The 25,006-nt window shown below is 37.4% G+C and overlaps 1 protein-coding gene across 1 annotated transcript in view; it reads left to right on the top strand.

The window, feature by feature from the left end:
- The window catches only part of CLASP1 (cytoplasmic linker associated protein 1), a 273,270-nt gene extending 248,620 nt beyond the window's left edge, over nt 1-24,650 (top strand). Inside the window, exons 32-38 of the mRNA XM_070730165.1 lie at nt 3,423-3,573; nt 5,773-6,019; nt 6,662-6,852; nt 9,909-10,037; nt 13,153-13,359; nt 18,541-18,657; nt 22,217-24,650. Coding sequence (XP_070586266.1) covers nt 3,423-3,573; nt 5,773-6,019; nt 6,662-6,852; nt 9,909-10,037; nt 13,153-13,359; nt 18,541-18,657; nt 22,217-22,303 — 1,129 coding nt within the window. The 3' untranslated portion in view covers nt 22,304-24,650. The remainder of the gene's footprint in view (nt 1-3,422; nt 3,574-5,772; nt 6,020-6,661; nt 6,853-9,908; nt 10,038-13,152; nt 13,360-18,540; nt 18,658-22,216) is intronic.
- Nucleotides 24,651-25,006: the final 356 nt, after the last annotated feature.

Here is a 25,006-nt window from a genome sequence, read left to right as displayed (position 1 = left end):
GAGGGTCGGGGCCGCCACAGAGGAGGCTCTTCCCCTGGGTCTCGCCAGACGATATTGTTTAGTCGACGGGACCCGGAGAAGGCCAACTCTGGGACCTAACTAGTCGCTGGGATTCGTGCGGCAGAAGGCAGTCCCGGAGGTATTCTGTTCCGATGCCATGAAGGGCTTTATAGGTCATAACCAACACTTTGAATTGTGACCGGAAACTGATCAGCAACCAATGCAGACTGTGGAGGGTTGGTATAACATGGACATAGCTAGGGAAGCCCATGATTGCTCTCGCAGCTACATTCTCTATGATCTGAAGTTTCTTAACACTTTTCAAAGGTAGCCCCATGTAGAGAGCATTACAGTAGTCGAATCTCGAGGTGATGAGGGCATGAGTGACTGTGAGCAGTGACTCCCGGTCCAGGTAGGGCCGCAACTGGTGCACCAGGCGAACCTGGGCAAACGCTCCCCTCGCCACAGCTGAAAGCTCTAATGTAAGCTATGGATCGAGGAGGCAAGTTGGGGACCCTCTCTGATGGGGTCAGTAATTCCCCTCCCAGGGTAATGGACAGACAGATGGAATTGTCCTTGGGAAGCAAAACCCACAGCCACTCCGTCTTATCAGGGTTGAGTTTAAGTCTGTTGACACCCATCCAGACTCCAACAGCTTCCAGACACTGGCACATCACTTCCACTGCTTTGTTGACTGGACATGGGGTGGAGATGTACAACTGGGTATCATCAGCGTACTGATGATACCTCACCCCATGCCCTTGGATGATCTCACCTAGCGGTTTCATGTAGATATTAAATAGCAGGGGGGAGAGGACCGGCCACTGAGGCACCCCACAAGGGAGAAGCCTAGAGGTCGATCTCTGACCCCCCACTAACACTGACTGCGACCGACTGGAGAGGTAGGAGGAGAACTACTGAAGAACAGTGCCTCCCACTCCCAACCCTTCCAGCCGGCGCAGAAGGATACCATGGTCGATGGTATCGAAAGCCGCTGAGAGGTCAAACCCGAGTCTATGGAGAGGTGCAGCATACAAATCAAATAAATTAATATATAAATAAAGAAGCACCAGGACAGAGGATAAACCCCTGTCCCGGGCCCGCCAGAGATCATCCATCAACGCTACCAAAGCAGTTTCCGTGCTGTAGCCGGGCCTGAATCCTGACTGCTGAGGACTTAGATAATTGGCTTCTTCCAAGGACCCTTGGAGCTGGAGTGCCACCACCTTCTTCTTCCAAGACTGGACGATAGTTCTTAAGAATGGCTGGGTCCAGAGAAGGCGTCTTGAGGAGGGGGTGCACAAGTGCCTCCTTGTAGGGAGCTGGAAAGAACCCCCTCCCCAAAGAAGCATTGACAATCTCCTGGACCCAGCTCCGTGTCACCTCCCTACTGGCCGAAACCAGCCAGGAGGGACAGGGATCCAGTAAATAGGTGGCAGAACTCACAGCTCCAATGGCCTTGTCCACTTCATCAGGTGTCACCAGATCAAACTCTTCCCAGACAGATGGACAAGTACGGGCCCCAGTCACCTCGACTGACTCGTTGTCAGTCGACTCTGTTATCCAATCGGAGTCGAGGTCCGCCCGGATCCAAGCGACTTTATCAGCGAAAAATGTGTTAAAATCCTCGGCACTACTCTGCAAGGGCTCCCCAACTCCCCCCTGGTTAAAAAGGCAGCGGGTCACCCTAAACAGAGCGGCCGGGCGAGATTCCGCTAATGCAATCAAGGCGGCATGATACGCCGATTTTGCCGCCTTGAGCGCCACTTTGTAAGTCTTAATATGAGCTCTTACAAGTGTTCGATCGGATTTGGACTTACTCTTCCTCCATCGCTTCTCTAGACATCTCTTCTGGGGTTTCAACTCCCGGAGCGATGGTGTACCCATGATTTATGAAGGCAGGTTTTTCCACTAGTTAATTGTCCACCCTGTTTGGAAGTTTCTCCTTAATTCCAGCTTGCTTCTCTCTTTGATTAATTTCCAACCATTATTTCCCGTCCTGTCCTCTGATGCTTTGGAGAATAATTGGATCCCCTCTTCTTTGTGGCAGCTCCTCAAATACTGGAATACTGCTATCATGTTTAATTCCTTTCGTTTTTTTCTTTAGACTAGCCAAACCCAGTTCAAGTACTATCTGTATTTACGTTTTAACTTCTTGCTTATCAGTTACCTGGATTTAAAATAACAGTGTTTTGAACTTTAGCCTACCTTCCAATATATTTTTAGTTGAATCCTCAGACTATGCTTAGTGTTTCATATTTCACCTAGTTTGCTGAAGTAGTAATGTGATTGATCTAATTAAAACACCAGTGAGCGACCAAATAACATTTAGCCTTAGTTCTGGTATTGGAGAAACTACATCTTATATCAGGGGTCCCCAAATCTGGCCACTTTAAGACTTGTGGACTTCAACTCCCAGAATTCTCCAGCCAGCATAGTTGGCTGGAGAATTCTGGGAGTTGAAGTCCACAAGTCTTAAAGTGGCCAGGTTTGAAGACCTCTGTCTTATATTAAGGAAGAAAGGAAATAAATCAAATTGTATTAGTATTTTTTTGTAATTCTACAGTCTTTTATGGTGGTTGTTGAGAGATTGTTATTTAAAAATAATTAAGATGTAATAGATTAGTTTCTTTGATTCAGATTTGATTCGTATTTTTTGCAGAATCCAATTTAAATCCCCAAAAATAGTTTAAGTACTTTTTAACTTGAGTCCGCAGTATCATAGGTTTAATTTCTAGCGTCACTGATTTATTGCTAATATTTTAGTTATTATTATATATTTGCAGCTACATTTCAGGAAAAAATACTAGAACTTCCTTATTTCATGGGGAAATAGTCCATTTTAATGTGCCTTTGGATTTTTTTTTATATAGGAGAATATCTTTAACATGTTGGGAAATGTTAAATATAGTATTTGTTCGGTTAAAGACATGCTGGGTTGTTAATGTTCATCATGGAACCATGGCAGCAGAGTCAGTCAGTTTGCTTGTTGCTTAATATTTTTATCCCACTAGATAGAAAAAGGGTTAAAGAGAGATCAATTCAAAGCTACAAAGGAATAGCATGGCTTGTATGTTACCATTTATATTATTATTATTATCTATTAGATTTGTATGCCGCCCCTCTCCGTAGACTCAGGGCAAGTTGTTTCTTGTCTGAATAACAAATATACACCCTTACTCCCTTAGTGTATTGATAAAGCCCAACACTGTTGCTGTTCAATTATAGGGTTAGCTTCAGTAATTTTTATACATTCTGGAAATTAACATCTGAGATTCTGCTGCTCAGGCTGAAAAACCTTCTGAAAATTACATATTTTAAAACTGGATTTCAAATTTTTGTCTTTCCAAATGAGAAAATGTCTTAATTCAATCTCGAAGCCATTCTTTAATTTTAACGTTCCATCTATGTTCGTTCTTCAGCATGCTGGATTATGACACCGAAAACCTAAATTCTGATGAAATTTATAGTTCTCTTCGTGGAGTCACAGAGGCTATAGAAAAATTTAGTTTTCGTAGCCAAGAGGATCTAAATGAGCCAATCAAACGTGATGGAAAGAAGGACAGTGATATTGTAAGTAGACATTGAAAGAATATGTAATTTTTGTGTGACATATTGAGAGCAGTGATCATTAATATTGAAATAAAATATTTTGCTGTTTTTAACATCTCCTACATTGTTCAATTTCAAGCAAACAACACATGGGTGATTGAGTTCATCAACTGGACATTTTAAATATATAATAGTTTGACCAAGTCTGCTGGACTTTGTAGGAGAAGAAGAGGCCGGGGGCAGAGTCAAAAGAGGAATCTGCCTGGAATCATATTCCCATAAGCGAGCCATGCTCAGCTCCCCTTGAATTCTGTTAACTCCTTTCTAGCACCAGTTTAATGCTGACCATAATTGATTAGATTCTCATGTATAGCTTTGAGCAATAAATTGGCTTAACTGCATTGAAAGATGCACTGGACCATAAGAAGCACATTAGCTTTAGGGTCGGAAAACAAGGGGGTGGGGAATCTGCCTCTGCCTCCCACCATCCATTCGGTATTCATCTGGCTAGCATCCTTGAAGCAAACAGCCTTGGCACGTAGTTTGTCAGGGCTCCACACTGTTGTGCCCACTACCGTTCAATTGAGACGAGTTGCTATTGCCGCTGGGGAACACTGGAGTCTTTGCTGCTGAGTAGCTGATTGGCAGTGGGATTGGCCTCCATCACCAATCAGCTGTTCTAGGCAGTGGGGTTCACCGCAATTCGGCAGTGGGGATTAAGAGCAATTAGTGACGAAGATTGGTGCCGGTGATCTGCGCTGACAGCAATAGGCGGCGGCAATCCCCACCGCCTAGAATAGCTGATCAGTGGTATTCTATGAGACCAATTCAACCACTGATCAGCTGCTCAGCAGTGAAGGTTCCAGCATTCCACAGCAGCGAATGGCAGCAGCAATGACAGGCGGTGGTAGTGGTGACAGGGGGCAGCAACAAATGCCGCGGCAACACCAAACCCCTGCCACAATATTTGCTCTATAAGATGCACATACATTTCCACCCACTTTTGGGGGTGGGTGCGTCTTATAGTGGGAAAAATATGGTAACTTGTAGTCTTGATTATTCTGCCTGACAGAATGCTAGATTCTGTAGTAATAACCCATTTTAGGAGCATCAGTTTGAGATATGCTGATGTACACATATGCTGTATGTAGTATATATACAGTATTGTTTCATTTAAAAAGAATATAACTGTTTCCTTTAACTCCTGCAATGGAGAACATGATGGAGAAAATCAAAATTTTCTCTTATAAAACTAAAATATATACACTTTTTGTACTGAATTGTAAAATGATATTTATTTATTCATTCATTCATTCATTCATTCATTCATTCATTCATTCATTCATTCAATTATGCCGCCCTTCTCCTTAGACTGTAGTAGGGCGGCTTACAACATGTTAGCAATAGCACTTCTTAACAGAGCCAGCATATTGCCCTCACAATCCGGGTCCTCATTTTATTTATATTATATTATATTATATTATATTATATTATATTATATTATATTATATTATATTATATTATATTATATTATATTATATTATATTATATTATATTATATTATATTATATTATTTATTATATTATATTTATTATATTTATTATATTATAATATTATATTATATATATATATTATATGATCTAATATAATTCTTTTTACTATAATCAAATGCTTGATATATAGTAGTTCTGTGCTCTGAAAAAGTGGGGGAAGAAAGGAAAGGAGGTATGTATTTTTATATAGGAGATTGCCTTGGAACTATTTCAAATATTTGTTCACAGATAAATTTTCTGGTACCAAAATGAAGCAGTTGAATTTATGCACAGAGGTACCTAAGTGAATGAAATTAACGGTACAAATTGAAGTTATTCCAATTATCATATGTCAGATTCAAAATTTTTATAATTTTCTTCCTCTCCTCAACATTGGCAATAAATCCAATTCTTGTTCAATATTATTTAGTAGCCGCAGAGAGAAAGATTAACAACTTTTTAGAATGGCTGCAGTTGATAAAGAAAACCTGTATTTAGAAACCGCCAGTTTGAAATTAGGGCTTGGTGCAAACAAAGTTCTAATTTATTTAGCTCTATTAATCAGATTTAAAGTGAGAAAGGACTATTGTTCGCAGTGTAACCTATCAGAGTAACAATAGAATTGCCCTTTCTAATTTAATGGAAATTGGTCCCAGTAAAGTTGTCTTTCTTTGATCAATTGCTACAGGTTTCCAGAGATGATGGCATAGCCTCACCAGCCACTGATATGCGTGGAAGCAGTGATGTGGTAGAAGGAGGAAGGATGGCTCTTGATAACAAGACTTCCCTACTCAACACCCAGCCCCCACGTGCCTTTTCTGGACCCCGAGCTCGAGAGTACAATCCTTACCCCTACTCTGATACTATCAGCGCCTATGATAAAACTGCTCTTAAGGAAGCCGTATTTGATGATGATATGGATCAGCTTCGGGATGGTTGGTTTTCATTTTTTTTAAAAAAAATCAGTATTGAACTTATTGCTGCCTTAACATTCAGTATTGAACATATTGCTGCCTTATTGCTGCCTTTTGTTAAGCAGTTACAGAATATCATACTGACACTAGCTTCTCGAATCCAGTATACACCATTTCTTAATCAGCCTTGCTGGAATAAGTAAAAGTATCTGACTCCTGGGCAAGATTTTAAGCTAGGTGGTACAGTAGCCACAGGCTGATCTTTCAATTCTAATGGTGAGACTTGAGCCCTGACATTTTGTAAGTGGCCTTCCACATTTAGGTCAAGAAAAAGACAAGCTCCAAAAATGATTTCTTTGTGAACTAAAAGCTATATCTGGTTAAAGGAAAAACCGTGGGAACAGAATCTTCATATGTTTTCATCTGGCTCCCCTGCCTGCTAAAATTGTTTTATGAGCACATAGTGACAAGTGGTAACACTGAGAATCAATTGTTAGAGACTGAATGTATTTAGATTATAGATAAAATCTTTGTACTTAAAGGACTTGAGACATATTAATTATGTTTATAGGCTCGTTATGAATGTGTCCTACCATCACCTGTTTGAGGTTCTTGCTTAATTTTCTTTGCTGTGAAATTACCTTCCCATTTCTTTCTTTTCAGTACCCATTGATCATTCTGACTTGGTGGCTGATCTTCTAAAAGAATTATCCAATCATAATGAGCGGGTAGAAGAACGGAAAGGAGCCCTTCTTGAGTTATTGAAGATTACAAGAGAAGATAATCTGGGAGTTTGGGAGGAGCATTTTAAAACAATTTTGCTTTTATTACTTGAAACACTTGGAGATAAAGATGTAAGATAATAACTTAGCTATGATGCTTGCTGTGATACCTCATAGATACTTGCCATCTGCACTGTCACTGCAGCATATGGGGCTAACCTTTAAATGGTGTTATCTGTTTTCTTTAGTTTTATCTGGCTTTCACAGTCTCAGAAAAGCCAAGCATTTTAATTACCATATTTTTGGGAGTATAATACGTACCAGAATGTAAGATGCACCTTAGTTTTGGGGAAGGAAAATAGAGAAAAGAATCTGCTTACCACGTATTCATTTGGCTAGCATCCTTAGTCTGGTCAACTTCAGCACATTATTTTATCCCCTGGTTAAGGGCTTAATTTTTTAAAATTCTGGGATAGTAACAATGAAAGAGTTTGCAAGCCAGTAAGAGCTGGGAACATAATTAACACCCGGAAACAGTCTGAGCAAGTAAATCAGTTGGGGGAAAGATCAAAAGCAACATGAGAAAATATTATTTTACTGAAAGAGTAGTAGATCCTTGGAACAAACTTCCAGCAGACGTGGTAGATAAATCCACAGTAACTGAATTTAAACATGCCTCGGATAAACATATATCCATCCTAAGATAAAATACAGAAAATAGTATAAGGCAGACTAGATGGACGATGAGGTCTTTTTCTGCCGTCAGACTTCTATGTTTCTATGTTTCTATCAATAGAAAAAACACTACAAAGATTTAGGGCTTGGAAAACATTCTTTGCAGAGAGTAACAATGAAAGAGCTTGCAAGCTGGTAAGAGCTGGGAACATTGTTAGCACCTGGTTAGGGCTGGAAAGAAACTTACTCAGAGCAAGTTAGAGTAATGAAAAAACCCTGCAAAAAAATAGGGCTTGGAAAACATTCTTCGCAGAGAGAAACAATGAAAGAGCCTGCAAGGCAAGAGCTGGGAAGATTGTTAGCAGATAGTTAGAGCTGGGGAGAAAAAAAAGCTACTTTTGAAGTATGATACACCCTAATTATCAGCCTCTTTTAGGGAGGAAAAAGGTGCGTCTTATACACAGAAAAATATGGTATCTAGTCATCTAACCCCACCTCCAGTTTCTCCGAAAGGAGCATCCTTTTGATACTGTGACACTTGATATTTGTATTCCTAAAATGTGTGATGTATGTTGGAATACTGTTGCTATGCCACTCACTTCCTCTACCAGACATCTCTCCAGTTGAGAGGGCCCATCACACAGTATTTCACTCAAGATGCTCTCAAAAACTGGACCTGACAGGATAGGGGCATCAGTAGGGGTATCAACATGTCAATTAAAAGGCTAATAAATTAGTTGTGCCCAAACTGGATGCCCATGCTGAGAGATTTTTGAAAGTTATTATATTATTATCATTGTTGTTATTTTATGAAAATTTGTTTGCCTCCTGACTCACAGTGATTCTGAGCAAATATAAACTTTTGTGGCTTAATTAAACTATTTTTTCATTTGAATAAACAGAATTCTCATTGCAGTGGCTATGAGATTGCATATGTGTGTCAAAATTTTAATTTTTGTATTTGAAATATTTAAAGAAGAAACCGTGTTTCTTCTCTCTTTTTTTGTAAGGAGGTAGATACAGTACTTTCACTTCTGAAGCTCTTACATGAAGCAACACGATAGTATCTTTTCGGTGGCTTTTGGATAACTGAAAACCACATCAAAAGCAAGCAGAGGCAGTGAGCAATTTCCCACTCACCCACTCAGTTTTCTGCAGTTGAGGATATAGACTGAATTATTTCATCCTTCTTACAATCAAATAAACACTTAATTAACTTCTCCTGCTATAGCAGGGGTTCCCAATCCCCGGTCCATGGACCAGTACCTGTCTGCAGCCTGTTAGGAACTGGGTTACTCAAGCAGGTGATCTAGTTTGTGCACATGAAACCATCCACCTGCCACCACATCCATCACTCGTCTGTAAAGCCTGAAAGGTTGGGTACGGCTGTGCTGTAGGATAGATATACAGTAACATCTACCCCATTGATATTATATGACTATAATCTGTTTTCTTACCCATCCTTTTAAAAAAGGCAGAGCCCCTCAAAAATGAGAATGAGATGGATGGTACCTAAATTTGATAAGTAAATAAATTAAAACAGAACCAAAACCATGTTCATAGCAAGTTAGGTATTTTTGGAATAACTTGCTGAAAGCAGGTAATAAAATTTGAACCTGTTATTTTTTGCCATTTGTTTTTATCAGTACTTCTTATTATTAGATGTTTGAAGATTAAAATTGGGAGAAATCAAATGTTAACTTGGGAATTGCAAAGCACAAGGACATATTTAACAAAGTTCAGTCTGAGGAAGCTTAGACCATATGCTTCTAGGTTGAAGCTAGTTACTGGTTGAAATGGCTCTAATATAATAACCTATCCCAACAATTATATAATCTGAGATATGTTATTTTAATATTCTCACTAATGATGATCTTGGATAAAGATACCGGTGACTAGGGAGGAGTAGGACTGTCATGGCATAAGACTGAATGAAAAAAATAATACTTATCTCCAAAAGTAATGTAAAATAAATGTATTTGTGCAAAACAGGGCTGCTTTTAGCTTCCTGTGTTACTAATAATATAGTATTGGTCTTCATTACTAAATAAGATACAAAGAAATGAAATTTAACTGAGTTTTTGGATTTTTAAATGTATTTCAAAAAGAGACTGAATCAGAAATGGTTATGTAAAGAAATCTGTTTGCTATTCTCTTTGATACACAGTTCAGTGGGTGGCTTATTTTATACATTGACATAATATAAAAACTCCCAATATTTATTAGCAACTACTTAGTTCTCAAGCAAAGAATGTGATTTAGTTTTGCTAATGAACTTGAGCCTGTGATGCAATTTTACTGTAGTGTTCTTTTCTGAGCCTTGTCAATTTATTCTTGACTTAAAAATTTGATTTTATAAAATGTGTATCCATTCCAGGCAAGCAATGCATTCCTTCTATTAATGATTTTGAAGTGTAAAATGATTTCTTCAAGCCACCCTGTGTCACTTGTTCATAAGATGGGAGGCATGTAAATTTTAATAAATAAAGATACGTTACTTTTTTTCAATTTAGTATTCAATACGAGCCTTGGCACTGAGAGTTTTGCGAGAAATTCTGAGAAACCAACCAGCAAGATTTAAGAACTATGCGGAATTAACTATCATGAAGACCCTAGAAGCGCATAAAGATTCTCATAAAGAGGTAATTTTGAGTGCCATATTATATGCTATACTTTAAGAATCAGCGTGTCTATAGGTCATGCCGTATTATTAATTCCATTAGCACTATAATGAGCCAGTAGGTTTAAAAGTAATGAAGAGAAAAATAAATCATACTTTAATGGAATCCCTAACCTATAGCTCTGATTAGTTCCATATATTATTGAGTAAGAATATGAAAACATTCAGTCTGTTTTGATAGCTTATACTTCATGTTTAACCCACACCAGATTTTACACTGTTTTTTTAAAAAAAAACTAGCTTTAGTCCTGTACATTTTTGCACGTTTACATTATGACTCTCCAGGTTCATTACAGGATGGTAATCTTCTAATTGAAGGGGATTGAGTTAAGGATATGCAGTTCTGTATAGAATAGAGAAAACTTAAATACAGTAACAAAACAAGAGAAAGAGAGAGAGCGCTTTTGGGCATAGAATAGGAATCATAAAATAAGCTGCACTATACATCCATTTAGCTGTTTACAGGATTGTGGTTTTAATCACATAATGACTTACTCAGTTAAAAAGCAACATAGGAACAAAAGGCATAAGAACTGTTGTGAAAGGTCAGGAAATATTTAATCCTTTTTAATAAATCAGCATGTCTTTATTATGTTTTCTTGGAATCGGAGTCTTTATACAACAGCTTTCTGTGCATGTGTAGCCACAATTAGCAACAGTTGTAACAGATTTTGCGATAAAGCACTTGGACAAAACATTTTGTTCTTAAGGAGTGCCTTTATTGGCAAGCTTCTCCCTACTATGCATTCTTATTGTCTCACCTTGACTTTGTACCCTTGCCCTTTTCTTTGTGAATTATCTGTGCCAGTGATTGCAAAAGCTTCCCATCTCCAGCATCTTTTATTTTGGTTAAATTTTTAATGGACATTTTGCACCTGCAGTTAGTGGTGAGGGAAGGAAGGAAGAAAGGAAGGAAGGAATATTTGTTCTTTGTACATTGAATAGAAGAAAAAGTTCATTAAATATTGGTAATTGAAAGACGTGTAGAATAAAATGTCCTCTTTTTTTCCCTAAGTTGATTTTATAGGCTTATCTTCTCCTATTTCTAAGAAGATGGTCAGTCTGGCATATCTTACTCATTTCACTATGGAACTTAAATGTGAGAGAATTCTTGCACCCAAGTTGTGCATTGTTATCAATAGAAGTGGTGGATCCTATTCCGTATAGGCTCAGAGATATATGGAATAGTCCTCGCTGGAGCAACTTATTTATAATAATGAAAAGGCCAGATTCCAATAGAAATATTTAAGAGATTCCATAGTACTTTCTTTCTCTCTTTCTTTAAATAAACCATCCACTGATAGAAGGGCCTCTCTTTTAATGACTGATAAGTATGCTATTCATTTTAATGGCAATTGTTAAAAATGGTTTGAACAATGTCTAATAAATCAGACTGTCTATATATTCTCAAAGTAGTTTAGTAAGACACGTTTTAATTTAAGGAAGCAGTGCTGAAATCCTCTTCAAAAATATTTTTCATTCTCTTAGCTTAATTTTTTTTTAATTTAAGAAAGGTTTTTATAGTTAATCCAGAATTTATAAATTAGCCTGTAATTTCCTGGATCTCTGACACCTCTTTTACAGTATTATCATATACTTTTCAATACTCAAAGCAGCTGACTGTAAAAATGTTGTAAAGTTCTGCCTTTTAAAATAATCTTGCTTTAATAACTCTTGTGTGGATGCCATCAGGACTCTTATTTGCTTGTTTTCCTACAACTTTATTTAACACATTTTGTCTCAAATCTTTGGACTGATTTCCTATAAATAACTAAATTAGCATTAGTGCTGTCCTTTATCTTTTGCATTGAAAACAATGCTTGTCCTCTTTTATTGTTCTTTTTCTTTTATTGTCATCCAACTGCCTCCTTTTATATTTTCTTTCTTTTGACATATTTAAATATTTTTATTGTGTATTATTAGCAACATAACACTTTTTTGTGTTTTTATTTGCTTGCGTTTCCTTAGCAGGACAATTCTTTTTTGTTCTCATTTTAAAAGGATTTCCATTTCTTAAGGAAGTCTTAGATTCAATATCTTTCTAGCATAGGCTGTCCATTCTACTATTCTATTATGTTGTAGTAATGAAGGCAAGGAAATAAGGGCATAACCTTGGACCCAGAATAGATATTGTTTGTCTGGCCAAAGGCTAGGTTTTTTTTAAAAAAAAATGTTTACTCTAATTTGGGTTATTATTCTAGGAAAGAAATGAAAACCAATCCCCTGCTTTGTCTTGTTTTATTTAAATACTCATGGATTGTGAGCTTTCACTTCGACTTGTATTGAGCTAAAAGGAAATATACTAAAATTTCAATTCAATATATTCTCTTCCAAACATTTTGAGATCCATTTAAGAATTAACCATTTCTCTGATGTGTATGTCTAGAAATCATATTCAGAAGAGTGACTGTTCTATTTTATTCTGCATTGGTCAAGATCTTACCTTGAACAGTGTTTCCATGTCAGAATACCAGGCTTAATATGGATTCATACAACCTGAAACTATCAAAAAAAAGGATCAGAATGATCAGGGCATTGGGAACGTAAATTCTAGGATAGAATCCTTAGTTTTTCAAAAAGTCAACTGGAAGGAGGATGCAGTAGCATTCTTCAGGTACCTAAGAGCTCAGAAGAGAATCCTGACTTGTTCTTCTTTGTTCCAAAGTGCAGGACATGGAATAGTGATTAAATTACAGGAAGTTACATTCAAGTGTAAATTAAGACACAAAAATAACTTTCCTGCTAGGACCATCTAAACAGTAGAATTTCCCTTTGCTGGCCATCGTGAAGCAGGATAGAGATGTACTGATAACAAAGTTGACTTGATGAGCTAACTGTATCTTTCCAATTTTTTATTTTATAATTTTACAATGCAGAATTATCAAAATAGGTTAACATTATCTATATTCTATGTTTTGTGCTTAATTTTATCCTTCGAGGAGCATCCTTCATTCTCATGACTGTACAGTAGCCAAACTATATTTTCTTCCTTATAATATGTTTGTACCAGTTATTATAACTTATTGTTATTATGCTATAACTTTGATAATTCGCCATGCTTGTCTTTCTCACTATAGGTTGTGAGAGCTGCTGAAGAAGCTGCTTCCACTCTAGCTAGTTCCATTCATCCAGAGCAGTGTATCAAAGTGCTTTGTCCCATCATTCAAACAGCTGACTATCCAATTAATCTGGCTGCTATTAAAATGCAAACTAAAGTTATTGAAAGAATCTCAAAGGAGTCATTGCATCAGCTCCTACAAGACATCATCCCTGGATTGTTGCAGGTATGCATCTACGCATGGAATTGTTCAGTTGCTCCAAGCAACAAGTGTCATTTTTATTTATATTATGTTGAAGTCTCGCATATTATAAGACTTGCTAAATTGATTGAAATAATAATAGGAAATTAGAATGTAAAGCATTTTCATTGTAAATGAGAAATCTTTGGCCGAAGGAACTGTTTCAACCTTGAGTCCACCCAGAGCCACCACCGCTCTTTCTATCATTGCCAGCCATGTTGCATCTTGTTGAGTGGAAAAGCAAGTTGGGGGACAGAGATGGTAGAAACATATGTCAGTGGAATCAGCTTTGATCCACCTGCATCCTTTCTTGAGCTGCACAGGCAATTTCTCTTGGTTTGAAAAACCATGCTTTTTTTTCTTCTTTTTTTTTGAAGAAATCTTTGCGCAGAAAAAATTGGGTGGCATCAAGGACCAAGCTCAAAGATGTTTGTTCAAGAGACAACTGGACTTTCTTGTTTTTCTTTGAAGATGTTTCGCTTCTCATCCAAGAAGCTTCTTGGATGAGAAGCAAAACGTCTTGGGGGAAAAACAACCATGGATAACTGAGTCCTTTGGAATTGGGTGGCATAGAAGTCGAATAAAATAAATAAAATAAAATATCCGTGACCTGGAGGACTGAGAATTTCCATAGACTTCAGGACCAGGGGAGGATTCCTATCCAATCCTCCTACACTCATCCTTGTTCTAAATTTAAAAACTGTTTATTGAAACAGTCTCTCTGCTTCTTTCCCATTGCTGCTTTAATAGCCTTTAGATGTGGCAACCAGTAAGACCAACTCTTTCTTGGTTTTTTTTTCTACGGAGAGGGGCGGCATACAAATCCAATAAATAAATAAAATAAATAAATTTTCAGACAGACAGCTATCGGAGCATGGTTGAGTTTCCTTTACCAGCTTTACTAAATACTTCATTCAGTCCAAGTTTTTGTTTATTTAGAGAAATTCATTTTGAAAACTGGAAAGTACAATCAGAAGAGTCATTCTGAACCTCCCTAGTTGTTTGATGAGGAAAGGTCAGTTTCTGCTAAAGGGTTACAGACAGATTAAGTAAACTCTAATCCTCTGACAGTGTTCAAGTAAATTTCTTGGAGTATGCTTCTCCCTCTCTTCCCCCCCTTCCTCTGAGGCATAAGGCTTTTTACAATCAATCTTAGCATCTGATAGGTTTCTCTCTGCTTTTAACTGAAAGCTTATGAATCACCTCTCCAGTAAAAGGCTTGAAACAGTGGACGGTAAAGTTAATATAAACTCTGAGAACATAGTCATCGTTGATCAGTCTCCGAATAAGTCCTTTATTTGCACACATTGTCATTCTTGCCTCTCACAAGCTAATTGAAGGTCGAAATATCTCACTTGATTTATTGTAGTGTTTCCTTCTCAGCCAATTTGCTTAAGGACAGGTTCTTCTGTCTTCTTTCTCTCTTCTATCTCCTGGGCTGAGCGGATTCTGTAGTAGCTCTGAAATGACAGCTGGAGGAAAAAAGGATCTTTCAGGCATTCTGGAATAAAAATAATACAAACTAAAGTTAATAATGAAATTAAGCCAGGCCTTTTTATTGTTGTTGTTGTTGTTCTTGTCCATTGTTTTAGCATACAGCATCTAAAGAAGCCTAAGTCATATGTTCTTACAATATTTTTCAATATCCGGCTTCTTCTGATATCCTTCTCATCAAAGTTCTTCATACTTAGAATTGACAATGTTAGATTGTGCAGTGTTTGTCAAAATGGCCAAAGGGAATTCTGGTCTCTCAAAAGGCTTTTCAAAGAATGGAATAAAGTTGGAGATCAGATGTCATCTCTGTTTGTTGGTTTCATTTATAAAATGTCTGTGTTCAGTGGCTTTTTTAAAAAAAAAACCCATCGTATAGCACTACTACTTTTAAAGCCTTACACAGCATGGGTCAAAATACTTGTGAAACTACAGGCAATCGTTGACATAATAACCACTTATTTAGTGACTGTTCAAAGTTACAGTGATTGTTTTTCATACTTATGTATGACTGCTGCAGTATCCCCTTGGTCATGTGATCAAAGTTCAGGCACTTGGCATTTGTCATCTATCTATCTATCTATCTATCTATCTATCTATCTATCTATCTATCTATCTATCTATCTATTTATTGGATTTGTATGCTGCCCCTCTCCGGAGACTCGGGGCGGCTAACAGCAATAATAAGACAGCGTATAACAATAATCCAATACTAAAAACAATTAAAACCCATCATAATAAAAAACCAAACATACATACAGACACACCATGCATAAAATTGTAAAGGCCTAGGGGGAAAGGGTATCTCAATTCCCCCATGCCTGGCGGCAGAGGTGGGTTTTAAGGAGCTTACGAAAGGCAAGGAGGGTGGGGGCAATTCTAATCCCTGGGGGGAGTTGGTTCCAGAGGGCCGCAGCCGCCACAGAGAAGACTCTTCCCCTGGGTCCCGCCAAGCGGCATTGTTTAGTTGACGGGACCCGGAGAAGACCCACTCTGTGGGACCTAACTGGTCGCTGGGATTCGTGCAGTTGCAGTGTCCGTGATCATGCGATCATCTTTTGAGACCTTCTGATAAGTAGAGTCAATGGGGAAGCCAGATTCACTTAACAACCGTGTTACCAACTTGGCAACTGCAGTGATTCACTTAATAACGGTGGCAAGAAAAGTCACAAAATGGAGCAAAACTCACTTAACAGCTGTCTTAGCAACATAGGTTTTGGGTCAGTTTTGATCGTAAGTAAAGCATTACCTATAATGTCTATATCAAGTGTGTTAGCAAAGAACAGCTTAGCACTGTTTGTGCTTGTAAAGAGTGTGGAAAGGAAAGTGATATAAATGTGAGATTTCTCAGTTATTTCAAGGATGGGAGGGTGTTTGGCAGAAATGTTTTCTCTCTCTGTGTGTGAGCATGTGTGTCGTGCATTTTCTCTGTATGTATGTGTGTACTATATGTTGTGTGTGTGTGCGGGGGTTTAAGTGTGTTTTTCCTGTCTTCTGAATTGTGGATTACAGTACCAACTGCCTGTTTATTGGATGCTATTTTTCTGGAAGATTATGGGTGGTGTTTTTTTTTTTAAATGAACATTACCTTCCCCTAACCTCGAAGGCTTGGTTCATTCAGTGGATTGACAAAAAGATTGGATGGGCAGATTGCTCTAAATTCCTTGGAGAAAGGCAGGATATAAATGGAATACATACAATACACTGTATGGTTGTTGGAAGGTCAAGAGTCTTCGGAGAGGGGCAGCATACAAATCTAATAAATTATTATTAATTATTATTAATATTGTTGAAATGCAATTTTATTTATTTATTTATTATTTAGATTTGTATGCCGCCCCTCTCTGCAGACTCGCTTTATTTTGCTTTGCCAAACAGCAAAATAAAGCAGAAGATAAAGCATTCCCTCTGGGTAAATCAGCTTGCAGGAGGGGAGGAGCAGCACCTGAACTTTAAAAAAAATGCTTTTTACTAAGTCCTTTAGCAGAGATTAAAGTCAAACCAAGGCCACGAGGATGACAAATGGTTTGCACTTCAGCTATGTGACCAGCATGATTATTCTTTCTCTCCCTTTTCAGTTGATTTGTCATAGTTCATGGAATTAATTAAAAAAAAACATAAAAACTAGGTAAGAAACATGGAGTTGTGTAAGTTAGGGCAGCAAGTCATCTTGTCAAACTGGAATAGGATATTATGCATTCAGGTGTCTAGAAATGTAAAACATGGCTTCAGTATTTAACCTTCTGCTTCATTTGCAAAAAGGAAAGCTAATCTGATTTTGCCTTATGAATCCTGTTTCCCAGCAAGGGCTGTCCTTAATATCAGATAAGAGTTGGGGGGGAAACTAAACGTATGGGCTGAAAATCCTTTTCCCAACAGAGGTCACTCTGAGCCCAAGGCATAAGTAAACCATAAGCTCAGCATGCCTCATTCTGTTTATTACTATCTGAGTGATTTCATAGAATATTTTTACAATTATTATTTAAGGGCTATGTACAAGTCAGATGCCTTTTGGTGAAGCTCTGCTTCAGCTGGAGGAATAGCCAGTTGTGGACAAATTACTTTCTGTCATATTACCACATAAAATCTGTCATGAACCAAGCCACATGTAATTGTTTTTTTTTTAAAAAAAGAGGTTACTATATTCTATTCATTTCAAAAATTATTTTCTCTCCGCACAGACTGTCAAGGAAAGGTAGATAATTTTACCAGGGACCTGAGCTGGTTCATTGTAACAGTTGTATAAAATTAGACTAGAGGGCTGCATAAAACCAAACAATGGGACAGGTTACGTGTGGTGTTTATGTGCTGTATTTTATTTGATAGAGCAGTCTCTCTATCAACAGATCTACATATTGTGATTTCTTCTTCTCCCATACCACAGTTCCTGCATCTTTATTTTATTTATTTATTTATTCATTTGTCCAATACACAAATACATAGGAAGAAAAATAGACATGTGGTAATATATGTAAGGGTAAAAGTGAACTTAGAGGAGAGGATATATGAAAGGAAGAGAATATATATGATAGGTGAAAGAAAAGAAAGACAATTGGACAGGGGACGAAAGGCACACCAGTGCACTTATGTACGCCCCTTACTGGCCTCTTAGGAACCTGGAGAGGTCAATCGTGGAGAGTCTAAGGGAGAAATGTTGGGGGTTAGGGGTTGACACAATTGAGTCCGGCAATGAGTTCCACGCTTCGATAACTCAATTGTTGAAATCATATTTTTTACAGTCAAGTTTGGAGCGGTTCGTATTAAGTTTGAATCTGTTGCATGCTCTTGTGTTGTTGCGGTTGAAGCTGAAGTAGTCTTATTACAACATTAAAGCAGGCTAGCAACCTATATGGTAACTTGGAAACATTTGCCTATCGCTAGCAATGGATCATTTAATAATTACAGATAAGATTCCAGATAAACTTCTTTCCCAAATAGTGCTGAATTAGATCTGCATTTTGGACTGAACTGATGAATGACTTTGAATCATTAGCTTTGTTCAGGCATAAATCTAATGACAACAGTTTTGAGGAGGATTATATTTAATATGTCTTCTTCAGTGTGCAGGGGTGGGTGGGGAATGCCATGTATCCATCTCATTCACCCTTTGAGTTTCTAAAACTGAAAGAAACGTGTTTTTGATTCTCATAAAATTGATGTGTGTCTTGCATCTAGGGTTATGACAACACCGAAAGCAGTGTTCGTAAAGCCAGTGTGTTTTGCCTCGTGGCCATCTATTCAGTGATTGGCGAAGAACTGAAGCCTTATCTTGCACAATTGACTGGAAGCAAGGTATGTGCACCACTGCTTCAAACAGTATTCATAACAAGTGACTACAGTTTGTCACACTTTTGACAAATTTACTTATAGAGCACTGTGACCTATTTAAAATAGCAAGGAATACTTGGGGAACCAAACTGGAAAAAAGTTTATTTAACTCATTTTTAAATCATAGGAAGTATATTTGGCAGTTCTTAAAACCTGAAACCATTAACTTTTATATTCCAGTTCCAAATGTCTTATATATTATCTAAATTTATTTTGATATTTTTTTTAAAAAATGTCTTGATCATATTTGGATTTATAAACTGAAGTGCTCTGAAGATCTTACCTAATTTGGTAATGAAATGCTGCAAAAAATAAAAGACCAGAGAGTATCCAAATAATTATGGAACAAGGCAACTTTTATCCAGACTGGTCATTTTGCTGTTTTTATCAATTGGGTTCTTTTTGTGTTCTTTCAAAAAAAATTTAGAAAGTTATTAATAGATAATTAAGAGTATCTATTTTCATCCTATATATTCCAATATATATAATCTAGCACTTGTCAGGATTTTAAAGAAGCCAAATACTAGCTGTTTGAATGAGCCCACACTGAAATATTTACCCATGCAGAAAGATTATTTTATCCGAGAGAAAATATACAGAAAATCAAAGTTTCTTCATTATTTGTTCATTTAATTAAAATTAGAAGAATGTTTTCTGCATGCCATACTTTTCAGAGTATAAGACAAAATTTAAAATAAGATGCCATATTTTTGGCGTATAAGACACACCTTTTTAGCCCCCAGAAGACGGTGAAAATTTGGGTGCGTCATATATACCAAATGTAGTCCCTCCCACCCACCCCCACTTTTTGGTCTCTGCCTGCTAGCAATTTATCTCCTGCACAGCAAACAGCAGCAGAGCCTGCTTAGCACAAGCCAATGATCTGCCTCCCAACACTCAGCTGATCGATTGAAGTAGCCAGCAAGCCCATGAGCTAAGATGAAAGTGAAACTTAAGCTGCAGGGGAGACAAATCATTGGAGGGATAATACCATGCTGAAACTGGCTGTTTGCTTTTTGCTGCAAGGAGGTAAATCAATAACTAAATGCCTATAGAATGCTCAAATTATTAGACTTATTTTTTAAAGGCTGCTTTATTATTAACTTAACAAAATGAAGACGCTTTTTTAAATAAATGCTTGATCTAAAGAGGCCCAGTGCTATTGTATCTTCTTTTAAATAGCAGAGAATACTTCCAGAAAGCCACAACAATTTTAAAGATCTGTAAAAGTATAATCTGAAATGTAACAGTGTCCTATTTCAATATTAAGATAAGGCAGCTGAGTTAAACCCTCACTTATCATGTTTGGAGTAGAGTTAGTATGATTACATTTAAGAAAACTTTCTGGAATTAATATACTGCCATAATGTATATTTCTTCAATTCTTTGCTATTTCTATGGGTCAGGCACACATGCATAGAACTCACACCGTAAACAGTGTATATTATCTGTGCTGTTTGCTGTTTGTCAAATTGCTGGGAGGCAGAGGCCTTTTTTCCTTGTTTTCCTCCCCCAAAACTGAGGTGTGTCTTATACTCCGGTTCATCTTATACTGCAAAAAATGCGGTATATTAGTACTCTCTAACGCAATATGCATTCTTTAAAAATGCCTGCTTTTTTTCTTACTACAAAAACTCATTTTGAATCCAATGATAAGAACAACTGAAAATAACATTAAAGCTGAATAGAGATAGCGCTGAACAAATTAAGAATGTAGGATTAGTGATGTGCAAATAACTTTTAAGTGGATTTAAACAATTTGTGACATCTATTTTGAAATTTGGGCACTGATATGATTCTACTGATGACAAAATAAGACAGAGCTCAAAGGGTTTTTTTTTTCAAACTTTGAAGACTACCCATTCTTACTGTCCTGTAAAACAATGCCAGCCATAGCAAGAGACTAAATTCCTTTGCAGTGCCCAGGACATTCAAAATAATACCTGGTATGCCAGAAGAGATGAAAAAGAGAATTGAGAATCAGCATGGGCATTAGGCACCTTGAAAAACATATCTTCACAGAATGCCAACAGCCTCATTGTTTCCATAGATGTTAGCTAGGAGCTGGCTGCAGTGATGCTCATAAGCGTTAAGTCTGCTGGTCCTCAAACTAACTAAAAACTAAATTAAAACTCATCATGATGAGTGCCAAAGTTTGAAGGAAAGTACCCCTTTCCTTATGTATTTGATTATGTAAGCCTGATTCAGAATCTACTTATGACACTCATTATGTAAAAAACCACCTTCCTCAGAATATATGTGCTGAAATCTGAGAACACAATTGTAATGGGACTCTGATGGATCAGTTACACTTTTCTTTGTATGCAGTAGAGTGCAGTATCAGTTACATTTTTCTTAGTATAAGGAGTATCATAAACAAAAAACAATGAAAGGCATCTGGATTTGATCAGCCTGGCAAGCTTTCCATTTTTAAACTTCATTTAAACTTTAAATGAACAGTAGAAGCTTACATATGGATTTCTTATTGGTAACGGCAAGACGGATGTGGATGGATGGATAGATAGATAGATAGATAGATAGATAGATAGATAGATAGATAGATAGATAGATAGATAGGGGGCGTTTCCGAGTGACAGACATTCATGGGGGCAAAGTGCACACAGTGCCTGCCATTTTGAATTTGCAAAGCCTGCCTGACAACACACCCATTTCTGGGGCGTTGCTATGACTACAATTCCACAGGCCATCCTCCCTGACTAGACACAGACTAGCAATTGGGAGGCCATAAGATCATAGACATATCAGAGCTTCTAAAGGGCTCGCGGGCACATTCACACCGCCATTTTGTCTATGTTCTGGTTGAATCGTGTGAGACAATTCCTTCAGAGAATTTTTCTCTCATTAAAATCACTCCTGATATGTCGCAGTCTCAAACAAAAATGAACGAGCCTGCTGTGGCCAAGGAGAAGGGGAAGGACCATGCCTCCAAGACTAAAAGTAAGACTTCTCAATCCTGATGATGATGATGAGCCGGGGTGGCGCAGCAGGTAGAGTGCTGTACTGCAGGCCACTGAAGCTGACTTGTAGATCTGAAGGTCAGCGGTTCAAATCTCATCACCGGCTCAAGGTTGACTCAGCCTTCCATCCTTCCGAGGTGGGTAAAATGAGGACCCGGATTGTGGGGGCAATAGCCTTGCTCTGTTAAAAAAGTGCTATTGCTAACATGTTGTAAGCCGCCCTGAGTCTAAGGAGGAGGGCAGCATAAAAATCGAATAAATAAATAAAAAAATAAATAGATAGATAGATAGAGATATACAATAAAAATATTGCAAAATAATTTTACAATTTTTATCAAGTGTGCAATTCCATCCACCCAAATAATACTGATACTATTCTACATGCATGAACAATGCACAATTTCTCTTTTTGAAGAGAGCAATTTCGATGAGTGCTCCCTCGATTGTGGTAGTAAACAAATAGTAAAAATTAACAATGTCCTGCTCTGAAACGAAATGAAAGAACTAAAAAATTGTGAACATTTCTCTTCTTTGCCCTTTTTCAGATGAAGCTCTTGAATTTGTATATAAAGAGAGCACAGACGACCAATAGCAACAGCAGCTCATCCTCAGATGTTTCTACACACAGTTAATGGAGCTCTTTGGACATATGTGTAGACATAGAAACAATCAGCTGTGCCTCTCAGAAACCCTCCCCTCATCAGCACGCTCCATCTGCTGGTGGAGGCCATGCAAATATTTATTGCAATCAGTATTTTTAGTCCTTTTAAAGCTTTTTATTGTAGAAGATTCTTGGAATTGAACATAAGGGAAGCAAGGCCTGGATTGCAGTTTTCATTAAAAACAAGGTAATAGTGTACTGTGGTTAAATGCATTGCAGTTAACATACTGTCTCTGCTAAGATCTAAAGTAGTCCCAGAGATGCATAACACGTTCGTATTTTATCAAACAGATTCCTTTGATATTGATGGAGAGCTTGAATTTATATTAGACTATATTTGTATTACAGTCACACTTTTAACTTGCTATTCTAGTTTCCCCAATTTCTCAAGCATCGTTTTAAAATTGAGCTTAAAAGTTGGAATGAATTTGCATTTGTTTTAAGAAGCTATACAGGCTATAAAATCAAGCCCTTCAACTAGTTGTTTTTTTAAAACTAGAAAAAACCCAATAACAATCACCAGTGCGGCAAAGGTTATGAAAATTGAAGAAATCCCAAGGAAATATGCAACAGTACAATCTATACAGGGCAATGTGGTTAGTTTTGTAGAACCGATTCAAGAGATGCCTCTGCGTGGACAACTGGGTTTACCATTTCTTCTCAGTGCATTTCAACAATTTTTTTTTCAAAATGTTTCAAATCGCAAACTACTCTTTAATATTGGCTCTAACCTACCTGACACAGCTTAATGTTTTGTTTCTTTGTTTTAACAGAGCTCTGTTTTGTTACAGTATTTATGGTATTCCTTCTGTGACAATAAGATCTCTTGTTAGTGTGCATTGAGACGATATGCACTGTAATTGCCTGTATACTGGTCAAGACCTAACTTTGCTGTCAGAGAAAAGTGTCTCCTAGGAGATATGTGTGAATTTCTATTTCTGCTGCTTCAATGTTCCGTGAGAAAATGTTCTTTCCAAAGTTCTGATTGGCTTCCCGGAGCTGCAACTCAGATAACCAGGCCTTCCTTCCTTAATAAAGGACTTCTTTCATTTGTCAACAATGTTCCTTAGTGTGACACTTGGTCTCTTAATTTTCACCTTCATGGATCAGGAGTCCTCCAGGAGGACAGCCTCCTCTTCCTCATCCCAGTCAGCCTGAATTATTTATAATGGGTTTTCTATGCCTAACGTATCCGATCAAATTATTTCCATCTTGAGATGATCATACACGTACCTTGATTATTTTTGGCAGTGCTCAAAGGGCTAGCTTAATCTGCAACAATTTGCTTTCTTTTAAAGCTGTTCAACTGGGGAATGTAAGATGTATTTAAATGCTCCGGGCAAAAGGATTCTTTAGCTACTACTCTGTCCATGCTGATGGAAGTAAATCTGCATGTTGCTGGCACACAAAACGCAAGAGCCAGAATAGAGAGGGCTCCCTCTTTCCCCAGCATGGTCCAAGTGTGCTCAGTTGCTTTGTCTCTTGCTGCCTTCTTAGACAGGGCTTTAACATTTTGAGAAAAAACGATGTGATTTCCATCCGGGTCTTCTCCATTGATCCATTCTCTTTCCCTTTTCAGGCCATTATATCAGAAAATTCACACAAATCAACTTGCCTAATACTGATTTGCTTAGATGGGGATACTTCTGTTTTCACAGGGCACATCAGTGTATTCAGGGCAGGCACATAAATCTGTGCAATCCCTTTCACCATCTAAATCCTGTCCATTCCTTCATATAGTGTTGAATTATTGGAGGCATGTGGCTTTCTTTTGGAAAAGGTACACCATGTGTGCTTGCTGGATTTACAATACAACACAAAACTTTTCTATCGCCTCATGTTAGCTCTCAGTAATCTGTATATGTAATGTACCATGAACCTTGTCACATAAATCTTTCTATCACCCTCTCAACTCCTTTATTTATCAAGTGTAATGGTTCACATTAAAGGACAACAAAGAAATATTTGTAGAATGCAGAAAACGTTTGCTAACAATAATAATGTTATAAATGGGAAGGGCAGGGTGACAAAGCTTATCAAACCAGTCAGCTATCAGAAAAAAGTTTCTCGGCAGTGTTCATTGCGCATGTATTTAATTTTGATTTTGGGTTGGTTGTTTTATTTTCTTTTAATTTTTTGCGCTTTGTCATGTTACATCCATATCTGTATTTATATCTTATTTGTTTCACTTCAAGTGTATCATGGCAAATGTACAGATGTTTTTATGTTAACATTTACATGGTAGAATTTGCTAAAAAAATAATAATAAAATTTTCTGAGTTTGTCCTAGAATAAAATAAAACAAATTTAAGCCCTTATGGGACCTTCTTTGCACTACTTCTTTGCATAATAATGAAAAAGAATCTTTAAGTTCATGTTGATGAAATGCTTGTGCTAAACATAATTTCTTAACCTCCAAATCACATTTGAAGCACATTTCTTAAATACAGGCTTTCAGAAAACAGCTGTGTATTGAGATCAGGTGTTTGGTCGGGGAACATGACTATGACATACAAGATGCAGCAGAAAGCAGTTCTACTTAATGCCAATCCAAATGGTGATTTTTATAGCATAATGAAGTGTGGAAATGACATGTTACATGTATATACCTAGAGTGCTATAATTAACATGTTATGAATTGGATCTGCCCTCCCAATCACAAATTCCCTCCGTA

The sequence above is a fragment of the Erythrolamprus reginae genome, chromosome 1 (assembly GCF_031021105.1).
Source record: "Erythrolamprus reginae isolate rEryReg1 chromosome 1, rEryReg1.hap1, whole genome shotgun sequence".
NCBI lineage: Eukaryota > Metazoa > Chordata > Lepidosauria > Squamata > Dipsadidae > Erythrolamprus > Erythrolamprus reginae.
Note: the sequence above shows the minus strand (reverse complement) of the source record. Positions and strands in the feature narration are given on the sequence as shown.